At 51.3% G+C, this 27,763-nt stretch overlaps 1 protein-coding gene across 6 annotated transcripts in view; it reads left to right on the forward strand.

Annotated features, from left to right (window-relative positions):
* The window catches only part of HDAC4 (histone deacetylase 4), a 175,880-nt gene that overhangs the window by 111,574 nt on the left and 36,543 nt on the right, over positions 1-27,763 (forward strand). For 4 of the 6 annotated variants that reach the window (XM_071562873.1, XM_071562872.1, XM_071562876.1 and 1 more), the window contains exons 7-13: positions 750-871; positions 9,368-9,508; positions 12,034-12,146; positions 16,767-16,883; positions 16,967-17,165; positions 19,652-19,881; positions 26,640-26,903. In XM_071562873.1, coding sequence (XP_071418974.1) covers positions 750-871; positions 9,368-9,508; positions 12,034-12,146; positions 16,767-16,883; positions 16,967-17,165; positions 19,652-19,881; positions 26,640-26,903 — 1,186 coding nt within the window. The remainder of the gene's footprint in view (positions 1-749; positions 872-9,367; positions 9,509-12,033; positions 12,147-16,766; positions 16,884-16,966; positions 17,166-19,651; positions 19,882-26,639; positions 26,904-27,763) is intronic. The other 2 variants (XM_071562877.1, XM_071562878.1) reach the window with 1 other exon arrangement.

The following is a 27,763-nucleotide window of genomic DNA, read 5'->3' on the forward strand; positions in this document are numbered from 1 at the left end:
CTCCAGCTGAGGGACTGAGAGTGTGTTAAGAACTCAGGGAGGATGAGGTCATGGCCAGAAGATGTTTCCAAGTTCCAGGAGTGGAGCTGAAGTGCAATTTGAAAGCTCTCCCAGCTCTCAACCAGGACAGAAACGCTGGAGTGGAGTTGGCAGAAGAATTCCAGTGTTTTCCCAGTTTGAATCAATCCCTGAAAATCCAGGCTTGGGGGTTTCATGGAAGGTAATTGAAGGTTCTGAGCCATCTAGCAGCTGGTTGCAATTAATGCACAAGTGGTGGAAAGTCCATTAGAGGTCAGATTGTCCAGAGCAGCTGTGGCTGCCCCATCCCTGGAAGTCTCCAAGTCCTGGAGGAACCTGGAAACGGTGGGAGGTGTCCCTGTCCATGGCAGGGGATGAAACAAGATGGGCTTTAGCCATTCCAGGAGACCTTCCCAAGGAGTGTGATCCACTGGGATTTCCCAACCCTCCCACTCCAGATTCCCAGTTCCTCTGACTCCTGGGGCTCCCCCAGGGCTGTGCTTTGTGTGCTGTGTCCCATTCCCACCCCGAAGGCTCCACACACTTCAACCACCACCTGGAAAACCTTGGGATCCCTCCTGAACCCAGCAAGGCCTTTCTCTGGTGGCATCTGCTCTTTCCACAGCACAGAGGGAGGTTTTGCTCCCTGGGGGTGAGATGGGAGTCTCTTTTTGGAGGACACTTTGTGTGCCACTGCTCTGAAGCTCCATCTTGTGTTTCCTCCTGTGCAGGAAGACCCAGCACAGCTCTCTGGACCAGAGTTCCCCTCCCCAGAGCGGCGTGTCCGGCACCTACAACCACCCCGTGCTGGGCATGTACGATTCCAAAGACGACTTCCCGCTCCGCAAAACAGGTGGGTGCCCATCCCTCTGCTGCCAACGGTCCTCTGCTGTCCCACCTGGGCCTCTGGTTTGGTGCTGTGGCACCAAAGAGCTGCCTTTGCCAAGCCCTGCCCACCCTGTGCCCGGCGTTCCCGGACAGAGCTGCTCCAGGTGTGTCAAAGATGGGAGATATTGTGGTTTCCCAGCTTCAAGGTTGGACCCAAACTGTCTCCAGAAGGCACCAAATGGGCCTCAGGGGTGTCAGGAGCTTCCTTTGGAGATTTTAGGGAAACCAGAAGGAAAAGCGGGGGGGGTTGTGTTGAGATTCCTCAGTTCAGCCCAAGGCTCCCTGAAGAAGGAATTGCTGCTCATTGATCTCTTGGAGAGACTGGATGGAAGAATCCAGACAATCCAGTCATGTGAGATGTTGGGTTTGAGGTTCTTTTGAGGGGTAACATGTGCAGCTTTGCCAGACCAGCCCTCTGCTCTCACACCTGCGCCTCTGATTTGCTCCTGTGGCACCAAAGAGCTGCCTTTGCCAAGCCCTGCCCGCCCTGTGCCTGGCGTTCCCGGCCGGAGCTGCTCTGGGTGTGCCAAAGCCTGGGAGATGTTGTGGTTTCCAGAGTTGGACCCAAACTGTCTCCAGGAGGCAGCAAATGGGCCTCAGGGGTGTCAGGAGCTTCCTTTGGAGATTTTAGGGAAATCAGGAGGAAAAGCAGGAGGGGTTTGTGTTGAGATTCCCCAGTTTATCGCAAGGCTCCCTGAAGAAGGAATTGCTGCTTGTTGATCTCTTGGAGAGACTGAATGGAAGAATCCAGACAATCCAATCATGTGAGATGTTGGATTTGGGGTTCTTTTGAGGGGTACCATGTGCAGCTTTGCCAAACCACCTCCTATTTCCATGCTGGTCAAAACCGGTCATGGAAATGTGTTGAGAACATCCCATGTAGATGAGCCTTTTAGTCTCTCCAGGCTGCAGAACTGCAACAACTACATGAAGCTGCACCTGGTGCTTTGAAAAAGTCCTAAAAGTTCCAAACCCTTGCAAAAATTCCTCAAATCCCCAAACCCAAAGCAAAGACACATCTGGGTGTCTGAAGACAGTGTGTTTTGCTGAGTGAGAAAATCATTGAGGGAAGTTCACTTCTGGGGAGTTGTGATTTTTTATCCAAGTTTATAACGGGACCCATCACAACCCAGTTGTGATTCCAAGGGCTGGAGGCCAACCAGGATCATCCTGGAGGAGAGGGAGGACTCAGGGAGCTGTGGGAAGGCACTTGGAGTGGGCATCTCTTCCAGGGAGCAGGTTGAGAGATGTTTAGGAAGAATGAACATTCCCCATCCCTGGGAGTGTCCCAGGCCAGGTTGGACAGGGCTTGGAGCCACCTGGGACAGTGGGAGGTGTCCCAGGCCAGGTTGGACAGGGCTTGGAGCCACCTGGGACAGTGGGAGGTGTCCCAGGCCAGGTTGGACAGGGCTTGGAGCAACCTGGGACAGGGGGAGGTGTCCCAGGCCAGGTTGGACAGGGCTTGGAGCCACCTGGGACAGTGGGAGGTGTCCCAGGCCAGGTTGGATGGGGATTGGAGCAACCTGGGACAGTGGGAGGTGTCCCAGGCCAGGTTGGACAGGGCTTGAAGCAACCTGGGACAGTGGGAGGTGTCGCAGGCCAGGTTGGACAGGGCTTGGAGTAACCTTGGACAGTGGGAGGTGTCCCAGGCCAGGTTGGATGGGGATTGGAGCAACCTGGGATAGTAGGAGTGTCCCAGGCCAGGTTGGACAGGGCTTGGAGCCACCTGGAACAGTGGGAAGTGTCGCAGGCCAGGTTGGACAGGGCTTGGAGTAACCTTGGACAGTGGGAGGTGTCCCAGGCCAAGTTGGACAGGGCTTGGAGTAACCTGGGATAGTGGGAGGTGTCCCAGGCCAGGTTGGACAGGGCTTGGAGCAACCTGGGATAGTGGGAGGTGTCCCAGGCCAGGCTGGACAGGGCTTGGAGCCACCTGATACAGTGGGAGGTGTCCCAGGCCAGGTCGGATGGGGCTTGGAGTAACCTGGGACAGTGGGAGGTGTCGCTGCTTATGGAAGGGGTGCAGCCAGATGAGCTTTAAGGCCCCTCCCAACCCAAAGTTCCATGACCTTCTACGTGTCTTTGCTCTTATTTAAAGCATCCTGATGTGGTCCCAGGTTGTGGCAGGGGAAGATGTGCAGGAATGATGCCCTTGGGAATGGGGAACACTCAACACCCTCAGGGTGCTCCTGGTGCATCCTGTGCCCTCAAATCCTCCGCCCCTGCTTTGTTGCCCTGAATCCTGGGTCACTGTTTGGCTCTTTGGTGTTAACACTGAATGGTTTTCCTGGTCATTCATTGCCTGGAGATGCTTTTCACCCCTTCCCTCTCCCTTGTTTGTCCCTGAACTGGGAATGGTGCAGTTGGTGCTGTTGTTCCAACACCTGGAGCAGCCCCAGGGGTTTGATTTCTCCTTTTAGGTGCTTTTCTTCTCCACATGTTGCCATGTCTGTGTTTTGTTGGCAGCTCTTGAGAAAATTGCAGTGCCCTTTGCAGCCCCCAGATCAAACTGAATCCCTTTCCCTGGGATGCTCCGAGGACAAATCTCTGGAGAAATCCTTGTGGAGAAGTTGGAGGAGCTTGTTTTGATAACCCCAAGAACTGTTTGTCAACAGCTTTGCTGGAGCTGCTGAAGTGGTTTTTTCAGCAGAGCTTTTCAGTTTTGCATTTCTGAGGAGCTGTGTCCTCATTTTCTCCTCGGGAGCATTCTCTGAGGCATTCCCTGCTCCCTGGGGCTGGAGCAGTTGGAACACACTGTGGATTGGAAAGCTGACACCACCACCACGGAGATCCAAAGGGAATTACTGAACTTCCTCTTGGGGTTTTTGGTTGCTTTGGGTTTTTCCAAAAGCCTGTGGAGAGCTGGACCATGTCCCAAAATCCCAGGGTGGGTTGGGGTGGGAGAGAACTTAAAGACCAATTTAAAGACCATCTTAAAGGCATGGGCAGGGCCACCTCCCACTGTCCTAGGGTGCTCCATCCTAGCCTTGGACATTCCCAGGGATGGGGCAGCTTCCCTGGGCTCTTCGACCCCTAAATGTGTCTCTACTGCTTAAGGAAAAAAGGGATTTATTAGAATGTTGGGTGTTGGAAAAGCCTATGCCAGGTGCTTTAAAAGGTTATTTCCAGGTACTCCAAAGGCTAATTCCAGATGCTGCAAAAGGTTATTTCCAGGTGTGCAAAAGGTTATTTCCAAGTGCTTTAAAAGGTTATTTCCAGGTGCTTTAAAAGGCTGTTTCCAGGTGCTCAAAAAACTATTTTCATGTGCTTTAAAAGGCCATTTCCAGGTGCTTTAAAAGGCTATTTCCAGGTACTACAAAAGGCTATTCCAGGTGCTCAAAAGGTTATTTCCAGGTGCTTCAAAGGCTAATTCCAGATGCTGCAAAAGGTTATTTCCAGGTGTTCCAAAGGCTATTTCCAGGTGCTTTAAAAGGCTATTTCCAGGTGTTCCACAGGCTATTTCTAGGTGTTCCACAGGCTATTTCCAGGTGCTTTAAAAGGCTATTTCCAGTTGCTGTAAAAGGTTATTTCCAGATGTGCAAAAGGTTATTTCCAGGTGCTTTAAAAGGCTCTTTCCAGGTGTGCAAAAGGCTATTTCCAGTTTCTTTAAAAGGCTATTCCAGGTACTACAAAAGGCCATTTCCAGGTGCTTTAAAAGGTTATTTCCAGGTGTTCCAAAGGCCATTTCCAGGTGCTTTAAAAGGCTATTTCTATATGCTCAAAAAACTATTTCCAGGTGCTTTAAAAGGCTATTTCCAGGTGTTCCAAAGGCTATTTCCAGGTGTGGAAAAGGCTATTTCCAGGTGCTTTAAAAGGCTATTTCCAGGTGTGGAAAAGGCTATTTCCAGGTGCTTTAAAAGGCTATTTCCAGGTGTGGAAAAGGCTATTTCCAGGTGTTCCAAAGGCTATTTCCAGGTGCTTTAAAAGGCTATTTCTATATGCTCAAAAAACTATTTCCAGGTGCTTTAAAAGGCTATTTCCAGGTGCTTTAAAAGGCTATTTCCAGGTGTTCCAAAGGCTATTTCCAGGTGCTTTAAAAGGCTATTTCCAGGTGCATTAAAAGGCTATTTCCAGGTGCTTTAAAAGGCTATTTCCAGGTGCTTTAAAAGGGTATTTCCAGATGTTCCAAAGGCTATTTCCAGGTGTTCCAAAGGCTATTTCCAGGCGTGGAAAAGGCTATTTCCAGGTGCTTTAAAAAGCCATTTCCAGGTGCTTTAAAAGGTTATTTCCAGGTGCTCCAAAGGCAATTTCCAGGCGCTCCAAAGGCTAATTCCAGATGCTGCAAAAGGCTGTTTCCAGGTGTGGAAAAGGTTATTTCCAAGTGCTTTAAAAGGCTATTTCCAGGTGCTTTAAAACGTTATTTCCAGGTGCTTTAAAAGGTTATTTCCAGGTGCTTTAAAAGGTTATTTCCAGGTGTTTTAAAAGGCTATTTCCAGGTGCTTTAAAAGGCTATTTCTGTGTGCTCCAAAGGCTCTTTCCAGGTGCTGCAAAAGCCTTAATTCCAGCAACATCTCCTGAGTTTTCTCCTGGAGTGACCTGAGGGTGAGAAGAGAGCCAAGATAATCCCATTGGCCTTTGCCTGGCTGGTGAAGCTGAGCATGGAAATAATGAAAATATTAAAAATAATGCTAATAACAACAGAATAACATCCCTCCTCAACCCTCAGCTGCCCCAAGTGAGGTGGTAGCAGGATTTTCCTGGGGCACTGTTGGCTCTTATTCCATAAACATGGATGGGCAGAGGGAACAGGGCAAACTGTGGCCAGCACTTGGGGGGGTTCTACCTCCCACAGAATGAGCTGAGCAGCTCAGGGGCTGCAATTCCAGGGAAAAAAACCCCAGTGGGAATGACATAAGTGTTGGGAGAATGGGGTCACCCAGGCCCTGCTGCTCTCAGTGACGTGGGAAACCCAGGGAGGCTTTTGGCTTGTGCTCTGCTTATTAATTTCCTGGGAGGAAAACAGAATATTCTTTGTGCAAATCCCTTTTGAAGACAAGAAGAAGGAAGTCAGGAATGCCACTGGATGTGTGGCTTGAATTCCTGTCTCATCCTTGGGAAGGACAGCTCTCTATCCACCTTCCAAATATTTTTCCTAAATAATACTTTAAAACCATCGGAGAAAAGCTGGAATTCCTGCTCTGAGTTTTGGAAGCTCCATCTTAAAAACTACCTGAAAAAAGCTGGAATTTCTGCTTTGAGTTGTGGAGACTCCATCTTAAAAAATACCTGAAAAAAACTGGAATTTCTGCTTTGAGTTTTGGAAACTCCATCTTAAAAAACACCTGAAAAAAGCTGGAATTTCTGCTTTGGGAGCACCTTAAAAACCACCTGAAAAAATACTGGAATTCCTGCTTTGGGTTTTGGAAGCTCCATCTTAAAAACCACCTGAAAAAAGCTGGAATTTCTGCTTTGAGTTTTAGAAGTTCCATCTTAAAAACCACCTGAAAAAAACCTGGAATTCCTGCTTTGGGAAACTCCATCTTAAAAACCACCTGTAGAAAGCTGGAATTCCTGCTCTGAGTTTTGGAAACTCCATCCTAAAAACTACCTGAAAAAAAATGGAATTCTTGCTTTGGGTTTTGAAAACTCCATCTAAAAAACCACCTGAAAAAAGGTGGAATTTCTGCTTTGGGTCCACCTTAAAAACCACCTGAAAAAAAAATGGAATTCCTGCTTTGGGTTGTGGAAACTCCATCTTAAAAACCACCTGAAAAAAGCTGGAATTTCTGCTTTGGGAAACTCCACCTTAAAAACCACCTGTAGAAAGCTGGAATTCCTGCTTTGAGTTTTGGAAGTTCCATCTTAAAAACCATCTGAAAAAAGCTGGAATTTCTGCTTTGGGTCCACCTTAAAAACACCTGTAAAAAACTGGAATTTCTGCTTCATGTCCACCTTAAAAACCACCTGAAAAAAGCTGGAATTTCTGCTTTAAGTTTTGGAAGCTCCATGTTAAAAACCATGTGAAAAAAGGTGGAATTCCTTCTTTGGGAAACTCCATCTTAAAAACCACCTGAAAAAAGATGGAATTTCTGCTTTGGGTCCACCTTAAAAACCACCTGAAAAAAAGCTGGAATTCATTCCTGCTTTGGGAAACTCCATCTTAAAAACCACCTGAAAAAAGCTGAAATTCCTGCTGTGAGTTTTGGAAGCTCCATCTTTGGTTGTCCAATAAGGTTTGTGTCAGTTCTGGGAATTGGAGGCTGTTCCGTGCTGGGTTTTAATTCCCCTACTTTGGGCTCTGGAGCATCCAATTAAATCCATGGAGGGATTACACTCTCTGAGGTCTTGATGCCATGTTAGATTTGGAATTAAATCTCAGGGATAAGCAGCAAAATCAGAGCAGTTCTTTAAATAGACCTTTTGGTGTTTCAAAACTTGATCCTCCAGCTGAGGAGGCAAAGGAGGAAAACACAGGAGGATTTTGCCCTAAACCAATTTAGTCTGACAAATTCCAATACCTTTCAATACCCTCACCCTGAAGGTGTTTTGAGGCTGGAATTTTCTATCTTCATTCTTTCCTTGTTATATAAAAGGATGTTTTTATTGTGGCTTTGCATGTGGGGCATCTCTGACCCCAAATCTTCTGTTCTCCTGCCCATTTTTAAGGTGGTTTTGACCCATTTCATACCTGAAAACCACTCAGTTCCTCCTGTGTTCCCACCTCCAGTTGGGTGCAGGTGGCACAGGAGGAAAACCTGGGGCTGAAATAGTTTTTATTGACACGTTTTTCTTTGTCCTTCCACCAGCTGTGGCTTAAACCTCATTTATGGGACACCTTCCCATTCCATGGAATCCCAGGGGATTTGGGATGGAAGAGACCTTAAGGACCATCTCTTAAGGGACCTTAAAGACCATTTTTGATGGCAGTGCCCTCTAAGATGATCCCCCCCTTTGCTAAATCAGTTCACTCTGCATTTTCAGCACCCTCTCCAGGAGCCTGACACTCTTTTTAGTGCTCCCTTTGTCTCTTCCAGGCGTTTTTCTGTCCAAAACATTCACGAGAAGCTTTTTTCTTTTTTTGCCATTCCCCAAAATGCCATCAAAGGCCTGTTTTGATGGCTCCACTTGGAGTGTTTGATCTGGAATTCATTCATCAGCCTTCTGATTTGTTGAGCCCCTCAATTAACATTCATCAGGCTTGATCTTGGAGAGGTGGTCAGAGCTGGTGGGGAGATGGAGCTGCAGCCAGGCTTGGTTAACTCCATTCACTCCACTTTGTTTAATTCTCTTTTAATTCTCTTTTAATTCTGCTGAAGAAATGGACATTGTTGGCCCTGGAAAGTGTTGGTTTTTTCTGGTGAGAGCACAGGATTTGCTGCTTCAAAAGGATTGGGTTGAGAGTTGAGAAAGGGGAAAATGGGGCCAATTCCCATCTCTTAGAACTGTCAGACACCCTCAAACCTCACTGTGGAGACTTCACTCAAGAGATCAGGAGGTTTCCAGACAAAAGTCATCCTGACTTGATGCTGCATCACCTTTATAAAGACCTGGTAAGCACATTGGTTGCTCCCAACTGTCCCCAACCCAGGAGCTCTGTAAGAGATGGAGTCTCAGGGTTTGGGCACAGCAGAGGTTTCCAAGAGTCTCTTGGCAGTGTGGTGTCCACAGAGCAAGTCAGGAAATGCACCCACACTGCCCTTGGCAGCGCTGCCAAGCCTGGATGTGTGTGTAGACCTGGTCTAACTTTGGGACTGTGATGATGTAACCAAGTTGCTCCCCAAATAAACAAACCTCCTCCTCCTCCTCCCTGGTCTTGGCTCTCCTTGACCACACTCTGAGGCCCTTCTTGATGGGCACAGGCTCAAGTGACTCCAGGCTGAGTTGCTTCATAGGGGTGAAGCAGCAGGAAAACACCCCCCTGGTTGGGTGCTGGGGTTCCATGTTGGGTTTTCTCTCCCCCTGCCCTGGTGTCCCTCCCTCAGCCAGCTCAGCCTGGGGTTGGGTGACTCCAAGGGTGTGGAGCTGCCCATTCCAGATAATCTCAGCTCCACAGCGACTGACAGCGGCGTCTCCGGTGTCTCACCCACTCTTCTGATTCCTGGGATAACTTGGGGTTGTTGCTGGGTTGGGAGCAAGTTGGGCAGAGTTGGGAAACTGGGAGATGGGGATGATGCTCTGCACTGATCCCAGTGAGTTCTCAGCAGTTTGTAAGTCTGTGGAGACTCAGAGAGGACTTTGCAGGCTCATTATTGTCCTTTGAAGTTAAATGCTTTTCGCTGTCGGTGAATTCTGGTGTCTCCCAGGCTGGGACCTGTTTGGTGTCTGAAAAACTCTGTACTCCAAATGTGTGTTGTGAAATTCCCACTTTAATTTAAACCTCCTCCAAGTGCTCAGCTCAACCATCTGCAGCAAGGTGGACTCAACTCAAGTTGACTCAAGTCAAGTCAACTCAACTTCAAGCTCAGTGAAAAACCACTGCACTAATCCTAACCCAAACTGTTTGCTTTGTCCTGTCCCTGGCCAGCCTCTGAGCCCAACCTGAAGCTGAGGTCCAGGCTAAAGCAGAAGGTGGCCGAGAGGAGGAGCAGCCCCCTCCTGCGCAGGAAGGACGGGCCGGTGGTGACAGCGCTGAAGAAGCGCCCGCTGGACGTGGCAGGCACGGCGGGTAAGGCTGACCCTGCACCCCCCCTCCCAGAGCAGATGGCCCTGCCCAAAGGAGTCCCTAACTCTGGAAATGGATCCCTCCTGTGCTTTGGTGAAGCCAAGCTGAGGGAACTTGGGTTGTTCTGGAGAAGAGGAGGCTGAGGGTCCCCTGTGGCAGTGAGAGGACACACCTCAGGAGAGGGTTAGGCTGGACATCAGAGAAGTGACCATTCCCTTGTACTCAGCACTGGTGAGGCCACACCTTGAGTGTTGTGTTCAGTTCTGGGCCCCTCAGTTGAGGCAAGAGATTGAGGGGCTGGAGCGGGGCCAGAGAAGAGCAACAAGGCTGGAGAAGGGACTGGAGCACAAGTGCTGTGGGGAGAGGCTGAGGGAGCTGAGGGTGTTTAGCCTGGAGAAGAGGAGGCTCAGAGGTGACCTCAGCACTGTCTGGAACTGCCTGAAGGGAAGTTCTGGCCAGGTGGGGGTTGGTCTCTTCTCCCAGGCACTCAGCAATAGGACAAGGGGGCACGATGGGCTCAAGCTGTGCCAGGGGAAATTGTAGCTGGAGATGAGAAAAAACTTCTTTGCAGAGAGAGTGCTCAGGCATTGGAATGGGCTGCCCAGAGAGGGGGTGGATTCCCCATCCCTGGAGGTTTTTCAGTTGAGCTTGGCCGTGGTACTGAGTGCCATGATCTGGTAAAGGGACTGGAGTTGGACCAAGGGTTGGACTTGATGATCTTGGAGGTCTTTTCCAACCCAATCCATTCTATGATTACATGATTTTATGAAAAGGTTCTTCATCCAGTGCTTTGATATGTTTTGAGCCTCAAGAGTTGGTTTCCATGATCCTTGTGGGTCCCTTCCAACTCAGAACAGTCTGTGATTCTTTGACCATTTCCCCTTGAAAAAATGCTTCTCTCCTGGCAGTGAAGTTTGCCAGGAGGGATCTGAGCGAAGCAGATGATAGAGATGTTTCCCACAAAGTTAATGGTTAGCACCATCTAGGGATGTCTCCGGGTAAGTGCCAGCAGATGGAAGCTCTGCCAGGCTGGGCTCACCCACAGGCACATGGTCATGGCTCACAGGAACCCAAAGTGAGCTCCCTATGGGCACTTCTCCCTGCCACAGCCCCTCTGCTTGCAGAGGGAAGAATCATGGAATATCCACAAGGATCCAACCCCTGGCCCTGCACAGAACCATCCACAACTATCCCACCTTGTTGTCCAGACATCCCTTGAGCTCTGGCAGCCTTTCAGAGCTGGAGATCAGCTCTGCTTCACTCCTGGCCATGGCTTTGAGGCTGACCCAGCCCCTGCTGGCTGCTCTCCTCTGCCAGCAGTGCCCTCAGAACTGGCACTGGGGGCTCCTCCTCCTCTGCTTCAAGAAACCCTCCTGGAGCTGTCATGGGGAAAAAAGGGCATTTTCAAAGGGAAAATAACTTTTTGGTGGAGTCCCCACTTCAGGGAATAGAAATTATGTTAAAGTCCTGAAGAGCAGAGGGAATTTTAGTGGGACACCTTCCACTTGCCCAGGTTGCTCCAACCTGGCTATGGACACTTCCAGGGATCCAGGGGCAGCCACAGCTTCTCTGGGAATGCCATCCCAGCCCCTCCCCACCCTCCCAGGGAAGGATTTCTTCCCAATATCCCACTCTGGCAGTGGGAAACCATTCCCTGTATCCTGTCCCTGCAGGACCTTGTGATAATTAGGTTTTATTCCTCCTGGGGCATCCTGGAGCAATGAGGAACCTGCTGCAGCTTGAGCAGTGCTGGGACCTTCTGAGCCAGTGCTGGAACCTTCTGAGCCAGTGCTGGAACATTCTGAGCCAGTGCTGGAACATTCTGAGCCAGTGCTGGGACCTTCTCAGCCAGTGCTGGAACATTCTGAGCCAGTGCTGGAACATTCTGAGCCAGTGCTGGGACCTTCTCAGCCAGTGCTGGGACCTTCTCAGCCAGTGCTGGGACCTTCTCAGCCAGTGCTGGGACCTTCTGATCCACTGCTGGGACCTTCTCAGCCAGTGCTGGGACCTTCTGATCCACTGCTGGGACCTTCTCAGCCAGTGCTGGGCCTTTCTGCTGCCCTTGGGGAGGAACAAAGTTCATAAAGAAAGTGTTGAATGTTGTTAAACTTCCCAAATAAAAGGAGAAACAGTGGGAGCTGGTGAGAGACCTGAGGGAAGCCTGGGGTGTCCTCAGGGTTAGAGGGGGAAGAGGATGAGAGAAGCACTTCCAGAAAAACGGAACAGAATAAACCCAACAACCTCCAGCTTGGCCTCTTCAAGCCTTCCACACCTTTTATTATCTTTCGATCAGATTTAACCTTATTAGTACACTCTAAGAGAAGTCCCCATGGGGAGAAGACTTAAATATGGTAAGGAGGTACTTGGCTAAACCATTTGAAAGTGTTTGGTGGTATGTGAAGGGCCTTGGGAATGTCTGGAGGGAGGATGGGCAGAAGGAGGAGGAGGAGTAGGGCTTGTTCTGTGCCTAACCAGCATCCCAGGGCTGGTTTGGAATGCTCAGAGCTGCTCTTGGCTGTGTTTTGCAGACTCTGCATGCAACAGCGCTCCTGGCTCCGGGCCCAGCTCTCCCAACAACAGCTCCAACAACATCAGCACCGAGAACGGCATCGTGGGCTCCGTCACCAGCCTCCCGGCAGAGGTACCAGCCCGTCCTGCCCTGCCCACCTGGGCCCTCCCTCGGGGCTTTTTGGGCACCCAGACTGAAGGAAAAGCCCAACCTGGGGCTTGTGGGCTCTCTGTGTTCATGAGCTGAGCTTTGAAGCAGCTCATCATGAGAACTTGTGGGCACTTGGAGTGGTTTTGCAGTGGGGAAAGGGTGAAAAGGAGGTGGCTTAGCAAGGTCAAGTTGTTTGGTATTTGAGGGGTTGATTCTTTTGGGGGGGATGCATTGATGGTGTGCAGTAGGTTGGTTTAGATGTGACCCAGCCAGAGCTGGGTTAAAGGGACTGGATTTAACCACCTGGGTTAAAGGGAATGGAATTAACCAGCTGGGCACTTGAAGACCTGGTCACTGTTGCCACAATGCCATGAACTTTCACCATCACTTGAGGCATCTCCTGGGGTTGTCCAGGGCAGGGTGGGCTGGGATTGAGCCCAGCAGTTCCTGTGCCCAGGGGCACTGCTGCCACTCCTGCCCTGCCTGCAGAAGACCAGTGTCTGTTGATGTCACTGGGGTGGCCATGGGATGTCAGTGGGGTCCTGTGGGATGTCACTGGGGTGGCCATGGGATGTCAGTGGGGTCCTGTGGGATGTCACTGGGGTGGCCATGGGATGTCAGTGGGGTCCTGTGGGATGTCACTGGGGTGGCCATGGGATGTCAGTGGGGTCCCTGTGGGATGTCACTGGGGTGGCCATGGGGTGTCACTGGGGTCCTGTGGGATGTCAACACTCCACTTCTGCTCCTGCCTCCCAGGAGCTGCTTTGCCCATGAATGTGGACTCTGTGTGAGCAGCAGAGCTCTCAGAACAGGCCTGGGCTTGTTCTCCTCAAACATTCCCTCAGAATGGAAAAGGGCTTCTTCTGGTGGAAATGTCAGCCCCTATTGCTTTCTAGTCTTGGGCAGATTTGCACTTTTTTTTGATTTCTAATGTAGTGTAACGGTGTTTAAGATGGGGAATGTGCCTTCTCCTCCAGCCTCTCCCCTGCCAAGTGATCCAGCAGACATTCCAGCCTCTTTATTCCATGGGAAACCTTCCAGGCTGAGATAGTTCCCATGAAGGTTAAGGTGGTGTGAGGTGGAGGTTTCTCCTGATTTACTGCTCCAGGAGTTTGTCAGCCTTGTCTGTCCTCAGCAAACTGCAAATCCCCAATTATTGCTGCTGGAAAAACAAAGGGATTGGACATTTTTTTGGGATCTGAACAGAGCAGGAAAGTTCCCACAAATCCCATGACAGGGATTGGAACTGGATGGTCCTTGTGACCCAAAGCATTCCAAGAGCTCCTGCAGGGGGATGTGGGCCTGTAGATTTCTCCTTATCCATTTAATTTTTCAACTAAATAATTGGAGCTGATCATCTGGGACCAGACCACCAATTCCTAATCAGAGGGACATGAAGAGGAAGAAAACCTCTTTCCCATCAGCTGCTTCTAATGCAGCAATTTTGGAACTCAGGCTGAGGTCTGAGCAACACAGATGGTTGAGTTTAAAAAAACCTGTCCTGCCAAAGCCTTTCCCTTTCCCAAAGGAAAATAATTTTGTCCCAACATTCCATGCTGTGTGATCCCAGCTCATCCATTGGCCTGGGTTGCTTCATTTGGGAAAAAAAGTACGTGGGGTTTGGTTTCTTTAAAGATCTTCTCCAGGAGATGTTGCATGATCTGAGAGCCCAAGGGCTGGAGGTTCCTTTAGGAGCAGTTGGCAGGATCCCCCATCATGAAATCTGGAAATATTTAAGTGTTTCTCTAAAGATAATGTTGCCAACTTGGTGCTTCACTCTGGGTTTTGTGTTTAACATTAAATGAGAAATAGATTCTGGGTTTTAGTTTGTGGTGTCACCTCTTGAGCTGGTTCATCTGGGTTGGGGTGTGAGGTCCAAGGTCATTATTTAGGTGGCAGGGGGTGGGATGGGATGAGCTTTAAGGTCAATCCAACCCAAACCATTCTGGGGTTCCATGATACGGATGTAACTGAGGTACCTTTTAGACTGAAATTCATAGTCCTGGAAGTCAGTCAGACTTTGTACATTATTTTCTTATTTTCTGGGCCTGCTCTGGAAAAATCAAAACTCTTTTTCTCCTTGAAGACCTCGAGGTGAAATTCAAGGTGAGTCATGGTTGGACTTGATGATCTTAGAGGTCTTTTCCAACCTAAATGATTCTGTAATTAAAAACCTGCTGGGGGAAAAATCAAGCCCATATTGAAAGGACTGATATTGAAACCCAAACATTTTCTGTAGGACAATTTTTGAGATCCTCCTGGGTTTATCTGAGTTTAAGTGGCCCCACTGGCAGGTTTAAGAGGACACACCACACCTCAGTTGTGCTGCCTGTGCAAGGACACACATCTGTGGTTTGGGTTGGAAGGCGATGATCTATCCCAGCTTCCACTGGACCAGGTTGTTCCAACCTGGCCTTGGACACTCCCAGGGATGAGGCAGCCCCAGCTCAGCTAAAGATTATCCCATAGAAGATCATGAAGTCAATCAAAAATCTCCCTTTTTTTTCCCCAACAGAACCTTGAGTTTTAACAGTAGAAATCCTACAGCAAGTCTTGTTGAAATTTAAATTGTGTTTAAGTTGGAAAATCACCTGCAGAGGACTCAGGGTGATCAGAACTCTTGTTTCCTAACAGGAAAACCAGGCAGTTTATTGTCATTTTTCTAATGGGTTTTCTGGGGCGTATTTCAAATTATTTGGAAATGAAAGGTCTTTTTGTTCAAGTGTTCTTGCTTTAAATGGCCCAGAAGATAACTCAGTAAGTCTTGCATTTCAGCCTGAAAATCAGCAAATAGCTGCATAAATGCACCCTGAAGGCTCTGGGGTGAGGGCTGGAAGTTGGATTTATGCACATCAGGAAATAACATCAATTTTCTGTTATTTGCTAAAGAGAACAACAGCAATTTCCCCTTAAGATAATCTGTTTGAGCTTTGAAGTACTTGAGAAGGGCAGGAACCAGGGGGAGCAGCTGGGGCTGTGGCAGGGTGGGGTTGGGATGGGTACCAGGACAAGGTGCTGCCCCACAGGGTGGTGGGCACTGACCAGGCTCTCCAGGACAGTGGGCACAGCCCAAGGAGAGTTTGGACAACAGGACAGGGTGGGATTGTTGGGGTGTCTGTGCAGGGCCAGGGCTTGGCTTGATGATGTCCGTGGATCCCTCCAAGGGTTGTTTGGCTTGCTGATTCCCATGGGGTCTTCCCAAGGGTGGCTTGGCTTGATGATCTCCATGGGTCCTTCCAAGGGTTGTTAACCCGCATGGGGTCTTCCCAAGGGTGGCTTGGCTTGATGATCTCCATGGGTCCTTCCAAGGGTTGCTGATCCCCATGGGGTCTTCCCAAGGGTGGCTTGGCTTGCTGATCCCCATGGGTTGTTCCACGGGTGGCTTGGATTGTTGATCCCATGGGGTCCTTCCAAGGTTGGATTGCTGATTCCTGTGGGTCCTCCCAAGGATGGCTTGGCTTGATGATCTCCATGGGTCCTTCCAAGGGTTGCTGATTCCCATGGGGTCTTCCCAAGGGTGGCTTGGCTTGATGATCCCCATGGATCCTTCCAAGGGTGGATTGCTGCTCCCTGTGGGGTCATTCCAAGGGTGGCTTGGCTTGATGATGACCGTGGGTTCTTCCAAGGGTGGCTTGGCTTGATGATGTCCATGGGGTTGTTCCAAGCCTGGATTGCTGATCTCTGTGGGGTCATTCCAAGGGTGGCTTGGCTTGATGATGTCTGTGGGTCCTTCCAAGGGTTCCTGATCCCCATGGTGTCCTTCCAAGGGTGGCTTGGCTTGATGATGTCTGTGGGTCCTTCCAAGGGTGGCTTGGCTTGCTGATCCCCGTGGATCCATCCAAGGGTGGATTGCTGCTCCCCGTGGAGTCCTTCCAAAGAGGGATTGGATTGCTGATCCCTGTTGGTCCTTCCAAGGGTTACTGCTTCCCATGGGGTCCTTCCAAGGGGGACTTGGATTGCTGATCCCCGTGGGTCCTTCCAAGGGTTGCTGATCCCCCTGGGGTCCTTCCAAGGGTGGCTTGGCTTGGTGATATCCATGGGTCCTTCCAATGTTGGATTGCTGATCTGTGTGGGGTCGTTGCAAGGGTGGCTTGTCTTGATGATGTCTGTGGGTCCTTCCAAGGGTTCCTGATCCCCGTGGGGTCCTTCCAAGGGTGACTTGGATTGCAGATCCCCGTGGGCTCTTCCAAGGGTTGCTGATCCCTGTGGGTCCTTCCAAGGGTGGCTTGGCTTGATGATATCCATGGGTCCTTCCAATGTTGGATTGCTGATCTGTGTGGGGTCGTTCCAAGGGTGGCTTGGCTTGATGATGTCCATGGGTCCTTCCAAGGGTTGCTGCTCCCTGTGGGTCCTTTCAGGGGTGGCTTGGATTGCTGATCCCCGTGGGTCCTTCCAAGGGTTGCTGCTCCCTGGGGGTCCTTCCAAGGATGGCTTGGATTGCTGATCCCTGTGGGTCCTTCCAAGGGTTGCTGCTCCCTGTGGGTCCTCCCAGAGGTGACTTGGATTGCTGCTTCCTGTGGGTCCTTTCAAGGGTGGCTTGGATTGCTGCTCCCCGTGGATCCTGCCAGGGGTGTCTCACCAGCCCCTGTTGTTTGCCCCCAGCCCAGCCTTGCCCACCGGCTCGTCACCCGCGAGGGCTCCGTAACGCAGCTGCCGCTCTACACGTCTCCGTCGCTGCCCAACATCACGCTGGGACTCCCTGCCACGGGCCCTGCCAGTGTAAGTGGTACCGGGGGGCGGCTCTGGGGGGCCCTGGGGTGGCTCCCCCCTCACCCCTGGGTGCTGTGCTGTTCTCCCTGCAGGCAGGCTCAGCCCAGCAGGACGCCGAGCGGTTGGCGCTGCCGGCGCTGCAGCAGCGGCTCTCCCTGTTCCCTGGCACACACCTGGCACCGTACCTGGGCACCACCACGCTGGAGAGGGAGGGGGGCAGTGCTCACAACCCTCTGCTGCAGCACATGGTGCTGCTGGAGCAGCCCACGGCACAGACCCCCCTGGTCACAGGTGAGGGAAACACGGGGAGGCACCAGGAATGGGAGGAGTTGGGAAGGGCAGACTCCTGGTGGAGCACAGGGAACATTTGGGATGTGGTTGTCACTCTGGAATGGGAAAGGCAGATTCCTGGAGCAGCATCTCTGCCCAGGGAACATTTGGGATGTGTTTGTTGAAATAGGAAGGGCAGATTCATGGTGGAGCACGGGGAACATTTGGGATGTGTTTGTTGGAATGGGAAGGGCAGATTCCTGGTGGAGCAGCATCTCTGCCCAGGGAATATTTGGGATGTGTTGTCACTCTGTTCGGATAGCAGAGACTTTTCCCAATCCTGAGGTTTCCCGCCTCACCTTGAGGGAGGGTGAGCTGCCTTGACATTGTGGTGAGGTGGAAACAAACTGTGTTATTCCATAAAACTGGAAAGAGTTCCAGCCACTTCAGATGGAAGTGGAGGCAGGTTGAGCCTTAGGATCCCGGTTTTCCGGGACTGGGGTAGGGAAGGCACTTAAAAATTCCCTGGTGAAAATGCTTCCTTCTCATCACTGCTATAAATAGTGAATCCATGGCAGAAGCAACTTGGATTTGTTTGTGTTTGCAGGATCTCATTGCTGGGAGTCACTCCCACGGTGGGATTTTCAGGAGGAAGTACCTGTGGGAAGGAATGTTCCTAGAAACAGGCTGGGTTCAAAGCCAGAATTCCCAGTAGGATGTGCTCCTGGTTCACCGTGACACTGAGACAGAGGATGCTCTGCCTCCATTACTGATGGGGGGATTTGGATTTCTTCCCTTCCATTCCCAATGGAAGTTCTTGGGAGGCATTAGGATTAGGATTCTGGCCCTCAGTTCTGGAGAGAGGCTCCTGACAGGCCAAAATTGGTTGGACAGGGCTTGGAGCAACCTGGGATAGTGGGAGGTGTCCCTGCCCATGGCAGGGGGTGGAATGGGATGAGCTTTAAGGTCTCTCCCAACCAAAACCATTCCAGGACTCTGTGAACGAGAGTTCCCCTGGAAAGCTTTCCCAGGAGACCTTGGTCATTCCCTTGGAGGAAGGTGGTATTCCAAACTATCCTGTGCACCCTCTGCTGTGTGATTGGAACCTCTGGGAGGAGAAGCTGTGCTCTGAGGGAAGAGGGAGCACCTCCTTCCCAGTGATCCATGTGATCCAGGAATTCCCTCCCAGCTCTGTGTGCACACACTGACACTGGTATTTATAAAATTAAATAAAACACCCTCTCACAGGAATCTTGTCAAAGAGCAAAGAATGGGAGAAACTCCTTAAGCCTTTCCCCAGGAAAAGAGGCTTTTCCATGAGGCAGATCCTTCCAGGTGGGGCAGTTCAGTGGGAAAAGGTCACATCCTGGGACAGGAATGCCATGGTGTTCCTATCCAGCACTTCCCAGTTATCCCAAAATAACCTTTGGTTTTCCTGAAGTTACTGCCATGTGTGCACAGGGCAGTGATGGAAACCATTCCAGCCATTTGGCACCTTGTCCTCTGACTTACCTTCTTCCTATGGAAGAAATGAAGCCTGGCAGCTCCCATATTCCCAAAATATGTTTTCCCAGCACCTGCTCAGGGGGTTATCCCATGAGGTTTTCATCTCTATCCTTCTTCCTGTGGAAGAAATGAAGCCTGACAGCTCCCACATTCCCAAAATATGTTTTCCCACCACCTGCTCAGGGGGTTATCCCATGGAAGTTTGCATCCCTAACCTCCTTCCTGTGGAAGAAAAGAAGCCTGACAGCTCCCACATTCCCAAAATCCTCCTTTTCCCAACACAGGTTTGATCAGGGGGTTATCCCATGGAAGTTTTCATCCCATGCCTTCTTCCTATGGAAGAAATGAAGCCTGGCAGCTCCCATATTCCCAAAATATGTTTTCCCACCACCTGCTCAGGGGGTTATCCCATAGAAGTTTGCATCCCTAACCTCCTTCCTGTGGAAGAAATGAAGCCTGACAGATCCCACATTCCCAAAATATTTTCCCACCACCTGCTCTGGGGGTTATCCCATGAAGTTTTCATCCCTATCCTTCTTCCTATGGAAGAAATGAAGCCTGGCAGGTCCCACATTCCCAAAATATATTTCCCACTTACCTGCTCAGGGGGTTATCCCATGGCACTTTTCATCCCTGGCCATTCCCATGGTGTGGATCAGAGCCCAGCCAAGGGCAGCCAATCCCTCCTTGCCCATCACCCACCCCCTCCAGGGTATCCAAGGATAGTTGTGTGGTGCCAGCCTGGCACGGTCCTGGCATTGCTCCCCAACCCCAGGCAAGCTCTGAGACTTAAATTCCCCAAACTCCAGCAGGACCTGGGTTGTTCCTGGGGGGTCTCAGAGCACCCAAAGGACCCCAGAGAGCCCCCCCAGCATTCAGGACCCCCCCCCCCCCCCGAGATGTTTGCCACGAGCCACCATCACTCACCAGCCCTTTTCTCCCTTCCTGTCCTTCCTCCTCCTGTTCCTCCTCTGCTGTTTTTTCCTCCATGTTATCTCCAGACTGGTATCTTTCAGGCCTGCCCCTCCATGCCCAGCCCCTGGTTGGCACCGAGCGGGTGTCGCCCTCCATGCACAAGCTGCGGCAGCACCGGCCCCTGGGGCGCACCCAGTCGGCGCCCCTGCCCCAGAATGCCCAGGCCCTGCAGCAGCTGGTGATCCAACAGCAGCACCAGCAGTTCCTGGAGAAACACAAGCAGCAGTTCCAGCAGCAGCAGCTGCACATCAACAAGGTAGGAGGGAAGGGGAAGGGGAAGGGCGGGGTTGGCAGGGCTGGGGTTGGCGGCAGGGTGGGAGCCCAGCGTGGTGGAAGGGTGGGCACTGCCTCTCGGTGCCATCCTTGGAGCTCTTGGAGGCATCACAGCGCCAGGAAATGCCTGGGGGGTAGTTCTGCAGATCTGCTGGAAGGGTAAGAGGTGTAGGGATGTTCACCTGGAGAAGGGAGGACTCTGGGGTAGGAGCCCAGGGCAGTGGGAGGGTGGGCACTGCCTCCTGGTGCCATCCTTGGAGGCATCACAGTGCCAAGAAATGCCTGGAGGGGAAGGTCTGCGGATCTGCTGGAAGGGTGAGAGGTGTAGGGATGTTCACCTGGAGAAGGGAAGGCTCCAGAGTGGGAGCCCAGGGCAATGGGAGGGTGGGCACTGCCTCCTGGTGCCATCCTTGGAGCTCTTGGAGGCATCACAGTGCCAGGAAATGCCTGGGTGGTAGTTCTGCAGATCTGCTGGAAGGGTGAGAGGTGTAGGGATGTTCACCTGGAGAAGGGAAGGCTCCAGAGTGGGAGCCCAGGGCAGTGGGAGGGTGGGCACTGCCTCCTGGTGCCATCCTTGGAGCTCCTGGTGCCATCCTTGGAGGCATCACAGTGCCAGGAAATGCCTGGGGGGGGGAAGTTCTGCAGATCTGCTGGAAGGGTGAGAGGTGTAGGGGTGGTCACCTGGAGAAGGGAAGACTCCAGGGAGACCTGAGAACCCCTTCCAATGCCTAAAGGGGCTCCAGGAGAGCTGGAGAGGGACTGGGGACAAGGGATGGAGGGACAGGACACAGGGAATGGCTTCCCAGTGCCAGAGGGCAGGATGGGGTGGGATATTGAAGGTGGGCAGGCCCTGGCACAGGGGAAGCTGTGGCTGCCCCATCCCTGGAAGTGTCCAAGGCCAGGCTGGACAGGGCGTGGAACAACTTGGGATAGTGGAAGGTGTCCCTGCCCTGGCAGGGGGTGGCACTGGGTAAGATTTAAGGTCCCTTCCAACCCAAACCATTCCAGGATTTTTTCACTGGAGTCACCTTTGGAAAGAGCAGAGCTGTTCCTATCCCAGTCCAGACTCTCCTTAACTCCAGCCCTGGGCAAAGCATTCCAGTGTCCCATCCATTGGTTCCCCTGACAATGAGACCACCATGGCTGGATTGCTGATCCCTGTGGGTCCTTCCAACCTCCTGCAGGGATTGTTTGGAAGACGATTCAAGTGGGATTCAACAATTCCTGTGAGGAGAGCAAGGGCTTTGTTCCTTCCCTGGCTTTCTGTGCATCACCTGGAGGCATCAGGTGAGCATTGCAGGGCACAGAGTCTGCAGTGGCCAAACTCACCTCTCTGGGTAGCCCAGGATTCCCAGGAAGCTGAAACAAAGCTGCTTGGAGATGATGGCATTGAGCAAGTGCTCCAAACCACAAAGGTTTAGCCTCTTAGAGGGCAAAGTCACCTTTTAAATCACAGGTGGTGGGGATGGAGCTCTGCCCAGCAGAGGCTCTCCCAGGACTTCAGTGTTCCTTCCAATTCCAAAGGGCTGGTGGGGAATTGGGCAATGGATCATAATTAGTGGGATATTTGATTCTGACTCCCATCCCTGGAAGTGTCCAAGGCCAGCTTGGAGCAATCTGGGCTAGTGGGAGGTGTCCCTGCACTGGATGAGCTTTGAGGTCCCTCCCAACCCAATTTGTTCTGTTTTGAGGCTTTCCAAACATTCCTCCCAAGGAGTCCCAGTTGGGGCTTCCCATAAGGAGCCAACAATTCCAGTGGCAGCTTTGAGGCCCTTGGGATTGCTGTGCTGGAATTCCTGGAGGGAACACAACTCCAGAGAGGTGGAAGGAGCCCCAGGAGGCCCCCCCAGCCTGTTGTTGGTGGGCTGGAATGGGGCATGGAGGTTGCACAGGGCACTGACGTCAATCCTGTCCTTCCCTGGCACCAGGAGCTGCTGCTGCTGCCCTGAAAACCCCTCACCCCCTCCTGGCACCCCTCAGGCCCGGGGGCACAAGATGTGGGGCTCTGGCTTGGGCTTCTTTGTCCAGGAACAAGTATCAGCTCTGTGGTTTGGGGGCTTTCAGGGCTCCTCCCGAGCCTTGGCCATGACGGAACCACTGAGCTCATCCAGGCTTTGTGGTGGACCTCCCAGGAGCTCTGAATTCCAGCTTTGTTGGAGCTCTGGGATCTGTGGCATCCACAACAGAAGCCCTCAGAGGGTGGGGGAATGAAACTGGTGGCACAGGGTGTGTGATTAGTGAGGATTTATGGAGTTCAGATCACTTGAGGACTAACACTGTGCATGTGGCAAACTCATCCCATGGGACAACATCCAAGTGGTGCCATAGAAAAAAGGCTTTTCCCACATGCAGGGATATTTTAAGGCCCTCATGTATAGGAGAGTTAAATGCACAACCAAAAATAAAATAAGAAGTTACTTAATTTTTAACACAACCAGTATTTATTTACAGATTTCCCATAAATGGCTCTTCTCAATTCCAGGGAATTTTTCCAAATTTTGGCCTCAGGTGTGTCCAGCAGCCAAAGTTTTTGAGGAAGTTTGCAGCCAAAACAAGTCTTGCTGTTTCCAAGAAGGCAACTAAGGAAAAATATGTTGATTTACTTAAAAATAATTAGACTGATCAACATGGAGATGTGGCTGTGAAGAAACTCTGATGTCCGAGGCTTTGGAGCAGTGACTTGGAATGGGACCAATGAGAGGGCAAGGAGGAAGGAAGGAGGGACAAGAGTCCATGGGGTGACTGGAGGGGACCCCCCAAAAGTGGAGACAGAAAGGATCGGGGAGGGGGGATAAAAAGAGCATTGCTGAAGTTGCCAGTTGGAGTTTGAGGCATTAAATGAAATTCTGGGTAAGAAACTGAACCACTTCTTGCCAAAATGTTTGTCCCAGAGGAGCTGGGGATGCCCCGTCCCTGGAAGGGAGTGATTCAAGGTGATGAGAGCTAATTAAAGGGTGGAGGAGTTAATTTGTGGTGCGTTGTGTTGACTGTTTCAGATTTTTTGAGGAGCTTCTCAGTGCTACCTTTGTGTTCAGCCCCTTGCACTTTTAGTAATTTCAGTTTTAAATGACAAAAAATTGCACCAATGGAAGAGTTTTAGGGAGTTTGGAGGGGCCTGGGATGCAGATATTGGTGTTTTGTAAGGAATATGTTCCTAACAAAGGAAGATTTTCCTTGAAAATGGGGTTGCAGCAGCTCCAACTGGGGACAGAGCAGGAGATTCCCTTTGCTTTAGGAGAGCAGAGGGAATGTTTGAGGTGTCCTCAGCACTGACCCCTCCATCTTTCAGCTTTCAGTGTGATTTTCATTTAATTCTTGCCTTTTTTAGGAGCAGGAATAGTTTGAAACTTCTCAGGAATGCCCCTGCATCCCATTCCCATTGGATATGATGATGCCACTCCAAGTTATTTCCCCCATTTATTTCCTCCTGTAGTTCAGAAGTTCAAAAGGTATCAAGTTCAAAGCTTGAGACCTTTGATCCAAGCAGAAAAAAAAACCAAGTAGCAGATGGTTTGTGATGATTTAATTAACTTTAAAAGGGATTATCTTCATCAGGCTTAAGAGAGCTTAATGAAAATGGGTGCAAGAACCTTCAGCTTGCCATGGTTTATTCAATGTGTATTATAAGGGATGGAATTGGGAGTGGGAGGCACCACCTGAATCCTTGGCAGGATCCTGAGATCACTGAGTGCCATGTCCCTGCTCCAGCAGCTTCCCAGGACCTCATCTGATTGGCTTTGGGGTATCTCCAAGGATGGAACCTCCAGAAGCTCTGGGAACAACCTGTTCACGTGTTTGACCACCCTCCCAGGAAACAGCACGTTTTCTTGTGGTCGGAAGGAATTCCAGGGGGTTTATTTTGTGCCTATGGCCTCTGGGAATGCTGCCCATCAGGGTCCCGTGGGTTAAGTATTTCCAGGGGTTTTCTAAGTGTTGCCTAAACCTGGTGGTTCCTCCACCAAGGGCAAGTCTTCCTTGCTCCAGATATTCCTCTGGTCTCAGGGTCCTGGCATTCCAGAAGGGTGGTCTTACTGATGGGGAAGGCATTAAGTGCCATGACCTTTTCCATGTCATGTGGGACCAGGATTTCCCTGGTCCTGCTTTGTTCTTGATGCCCTTCATGTCCTTGGCCAGACTGAGCTCCAGGTTGGCTTTGGCTTCCTTAACCCCATGGGCTGGGATGGCTCTTCCTTGAGCTAATAGAATCCCTGAGTATCCACCAGTCTCCTGGACCCCTCTGATCTCCAGGACTGGATCCCTTGGGATGCTTCCAAGCAGATCCCTGAAGAAGCCAGAGTCTTCTCTCCTGAAATCCAGGGCTGTGGTCCTGCCTTTTGTTCTGTTTCTTCCTCTCCAGATCTTCAGCTCCACCATCCACCTGCTCCATCCATGCACCTCTTGGGATCTCCTCCACCCCTGCCCTGGGCAGTTCCAATGCCTACAACCTTTCCATGAAGAGCTTTTCCCCATATCCAGCCTAAACCTCCCCTGGCACAACTTGAAGCTGTTTCCTCTCATCCTGGGATGGGAGAAGAGCTCAACCCACCCCTCCTGTCAGGGAGCTGTGAGGTCTCACCTTGGTCCACTTCAGTTGACATTTAATCCCTTGACCAGCTCCAGACCCACACCAAGACACACAATTCCATGCACTCCTGTCCCTCTTCCTTGCTTGAGTTGTGTGGCAGAGCCTTTCTTGCTGAATTTGGGGCTAAAAAGGCTTAATTTGAGGTTAAAGCCACTGCTCTTCAAAGAGCCAGGAGCTCCTCCTGCCTGTGTTCAATAAGCATGTTTTGATTTAGCTTTATTAGATTGAAAGTCAGTATTGCTCTCCATCCCAATGACCTAATCCTCATTAAACCTGGCCCTGACAGCTTTCAAAGTGCTGCACTTTCTTTATAAGCCTGTGAAAGAGAGGAAATGGATTGGTTTTCCTGTGCCACAGTTCAACACAGGTCACATTTTGGTTGGGTTTATTTTTTTCATTCCAAATAAAAATCCTGAGCAGGCTGAGATGGGGAGCTGTGAATTTTATCCTGCCACTGAACTTAAGAAAAGTCTGAGTGCGTTCTAGTGAAAATTAAATTGTTCCTTTTGGTTCAGGAGCTGCTTCTGGAGGAGTTTCCTGTGTTTGGTTAGAAAAGTCTGGTTAGAACCAGGTTTGCTCTGAGCTCAGTGTCCTCTGCTTCCTAAGGGTGCAAGTTTTCAAGGAATCTTCATTCCAGCCCTTACAGATAAAATTCAGGGAGTGATTCCAGGTGATGTTGGGCAAACAAGCAGCAAAAACCCTCCTGGAGGGGTTTGTGTCTCTCATGTTCTCTCAGAATTTAATTGCCAAACATCTTGATGGTTGTTGGGAGTGGAGTGAGCACAAGAGGCTCTTGTTTGCTCTGAGGGAGAATGAAGTGGAAAACAAGGGGGTGGCATTACCTGGGACATGGCATTTCATGGGTCTTAATGCCAAGGGCACTCTGACCTTCCCCTGGAGCGCTTGGTTGGTGAGGCAGAGACCACAGTTCCCAACTGCTGCTTCCATGGGGCTGGAGAGAGGAGTGACCTTCCCCTGGGATGGGGTGTGGATGATCCACTGGTCTGGGTGTGCCCAGATTATGCCCAAACCCAATGAGCCACCCCAAGGAGAGGGAGGAGGAGCTGCTGGAGAACAGGATGGACTTCCCCTGGGATGGGGTGTGGATGATCCTTTGGTCTGGATGTGCCCAGATTATCCCCAAACCCAACGAGCCACCCCAAGAAGAGGGAGCAGGAGCTGTTGGAGAACAGGATGGACTTCCCCTGGGATGGGTTGTGGTTAATCCTTTGGTCTGTGTGTACCCAGATTATGCCCAAACCCAACGAGCCACCCCAAGGAGAGGGAGCAGGAGCTGCTGGAGAACGGGATGGACTTCCCCTGGGATGGGTTGTGGTTAATCCTTTGGTCTGTGTGTATCCAGATTATGCCCAAACCCAACGAGCCATCCCAAGGAGAGGGAGGAGGAGCTGCTGGAGAACGGGATGGACTTCCCCTGGGATGGGTTGTGGTTAATCCTTTGGTCTGTGTGTACCCAGATTATGCCCAAACCCAAAGAGCCACCCCAGGGAGAGGAAGGAGGAGCTGCTGGAGAAGGGAGTGACCTTCCCCTGGATGGGTGTGGTTAATCCACTGGTCTGGGTGTGCCCAGATTATGCCCAAACCCAACAAGGTGCCCCAGCAGCACAAGAGCCACCCCAAGGAGAGGGAGGAGGAGCTGCTGGAGAAGGGAATGACCTTCCCCTGGGATGGGTGTGGTCAATCCATTGGTTTATGTGTGCCCAGATGCCCAAACCCAATGAGTTGGCTTGGCAACACAAGAGCCATCCTGAGGAGAGGGGATGAGTTTTGGTTAATCCATTGGTCTGGGTGTGCCCAAATTATGCCCAAAGCCAATGAGCTGGCACGACAGCATGAGAGCCACCGGGGAAGGGAGTGACCCTGCCCTGGGATGGGTTGTGACTAACCCATTGATTGGTCTGTGTGTGCCCAGATCATGCCCAAAGCCAATGACCTGGCACAACAGCACGAGAGCCACTGGGGAAGGGAGTGACCTTCCCCTGGGATGGGTGTGGTTAATCCGTTGGTCTGGGTGTGCCCAGATTATGCCCAAATCCAACGAGCCACCCCAAGGAGAGGGAGGAGGAGCTGCTGGAGAACAGGATGGACTTCCCCTGGGATGGATGTGACTAACCCTCTGGTGTGTGTGTGCCCAGATCATGCCCAAGGCCAACGAGCCGGCGCGGCAGCACGAGAGCCACCCTGAGGAGACGGAGGAGGAGCTGCGGGAGCACCAGGCGCTGCTGGAGGAGCCGTACGGCGAGCGTGCCGCGGGGCACAAGGATGGCACGGGCACGGCACTGGCTGGCACCGTGCAGGTCAAGCAGGAGCCCATCGAGAGCGACGAGGAGGAGACAGAGCCCCAGCAGGAGCTGGAGGCTGGGCAGAGGCAGGCAGAGCAGGAGCTGCTCTTCCGCCAGGTGAGCCCCCCTGACACCCCCGGGCTGGGTTAGAGGGGAGAAGTGAACCCAACTCAAAAAGAGAGGACAAGTCAGAGTTCAAATTTACCAAAAAGATCTCAATAAATACAGTGATATTGAGAAAAAATTGGTTTTAAGCCATAAACCCCATAACCAGCACCTTGGGGCACCAACAGAATGGTGTTTGTTGGCCCCTGTGCAGAGCCCCACATAGGCCCCCTGAGTGCAGAGTAAAAGGAAGGGCAAACCTGTTGGTGAGGATGATGGTTCTGGTCCTCTTCTGGATCTCGTGAGTGGTACCAGAAATCACCAAACCCCAAGATTATCTATGCTCAGGTTCAGGTGGGAGCGCCCAGTACCACCCCCAGGGCCAGGAGTTCCACGATAGGTGATTTACTCTGAGTCATGGGATATTTTTGGAATCTTTGGTGGCCCATGAGCAGACATGACCCCTCAGGTGGGTGTGAAGGTGCTGATGCCTCACTGGAGGAGTCATTGGTGTGAGGACAGGAACACTCCCCTGTCTCACAGGGCTCTTTTGCAGCCAGCTCCCAGCCTGAGGGCTCAGTTGTGCCCTGAGCAGCTGCCTCCAACAATCCATTATTAACAGTTCCTGAGAAGTGACCCAAAGGGTGTAGAACATACAGCTTTGATCACACCCACACAGTGGTAAACTGGTCCAGGCTGCTGTAACTGGGACAACCACAGTGGCACTTGGGCCCTGGTAGGACATCAGTTGGGTCTTGGGTGTCACCTGGTGCTGCTCTGAGGGGGAACCAGCTCGTGGCTGTGGAAAGAAACCTGAGATAAAATCAGGTGATGAGCTCACAAGTCCCAGGGAGGAGAATCTGGATCAGCTG

This window comes from Pithys albifrons, chromosome 8 (genome assembly GCF_047495875.1).
Source record: "Pithys albifrons albifrons isolate INPA30051 chromosome 8, PitAlb_v1, whole genome shotgun sequence".
Lineage (NCBI taxonomy): Eukaryota > Metazoa > Chordata > Aves > Passeriformes > Thamnophilidae > Pithys > Pithys albifrons.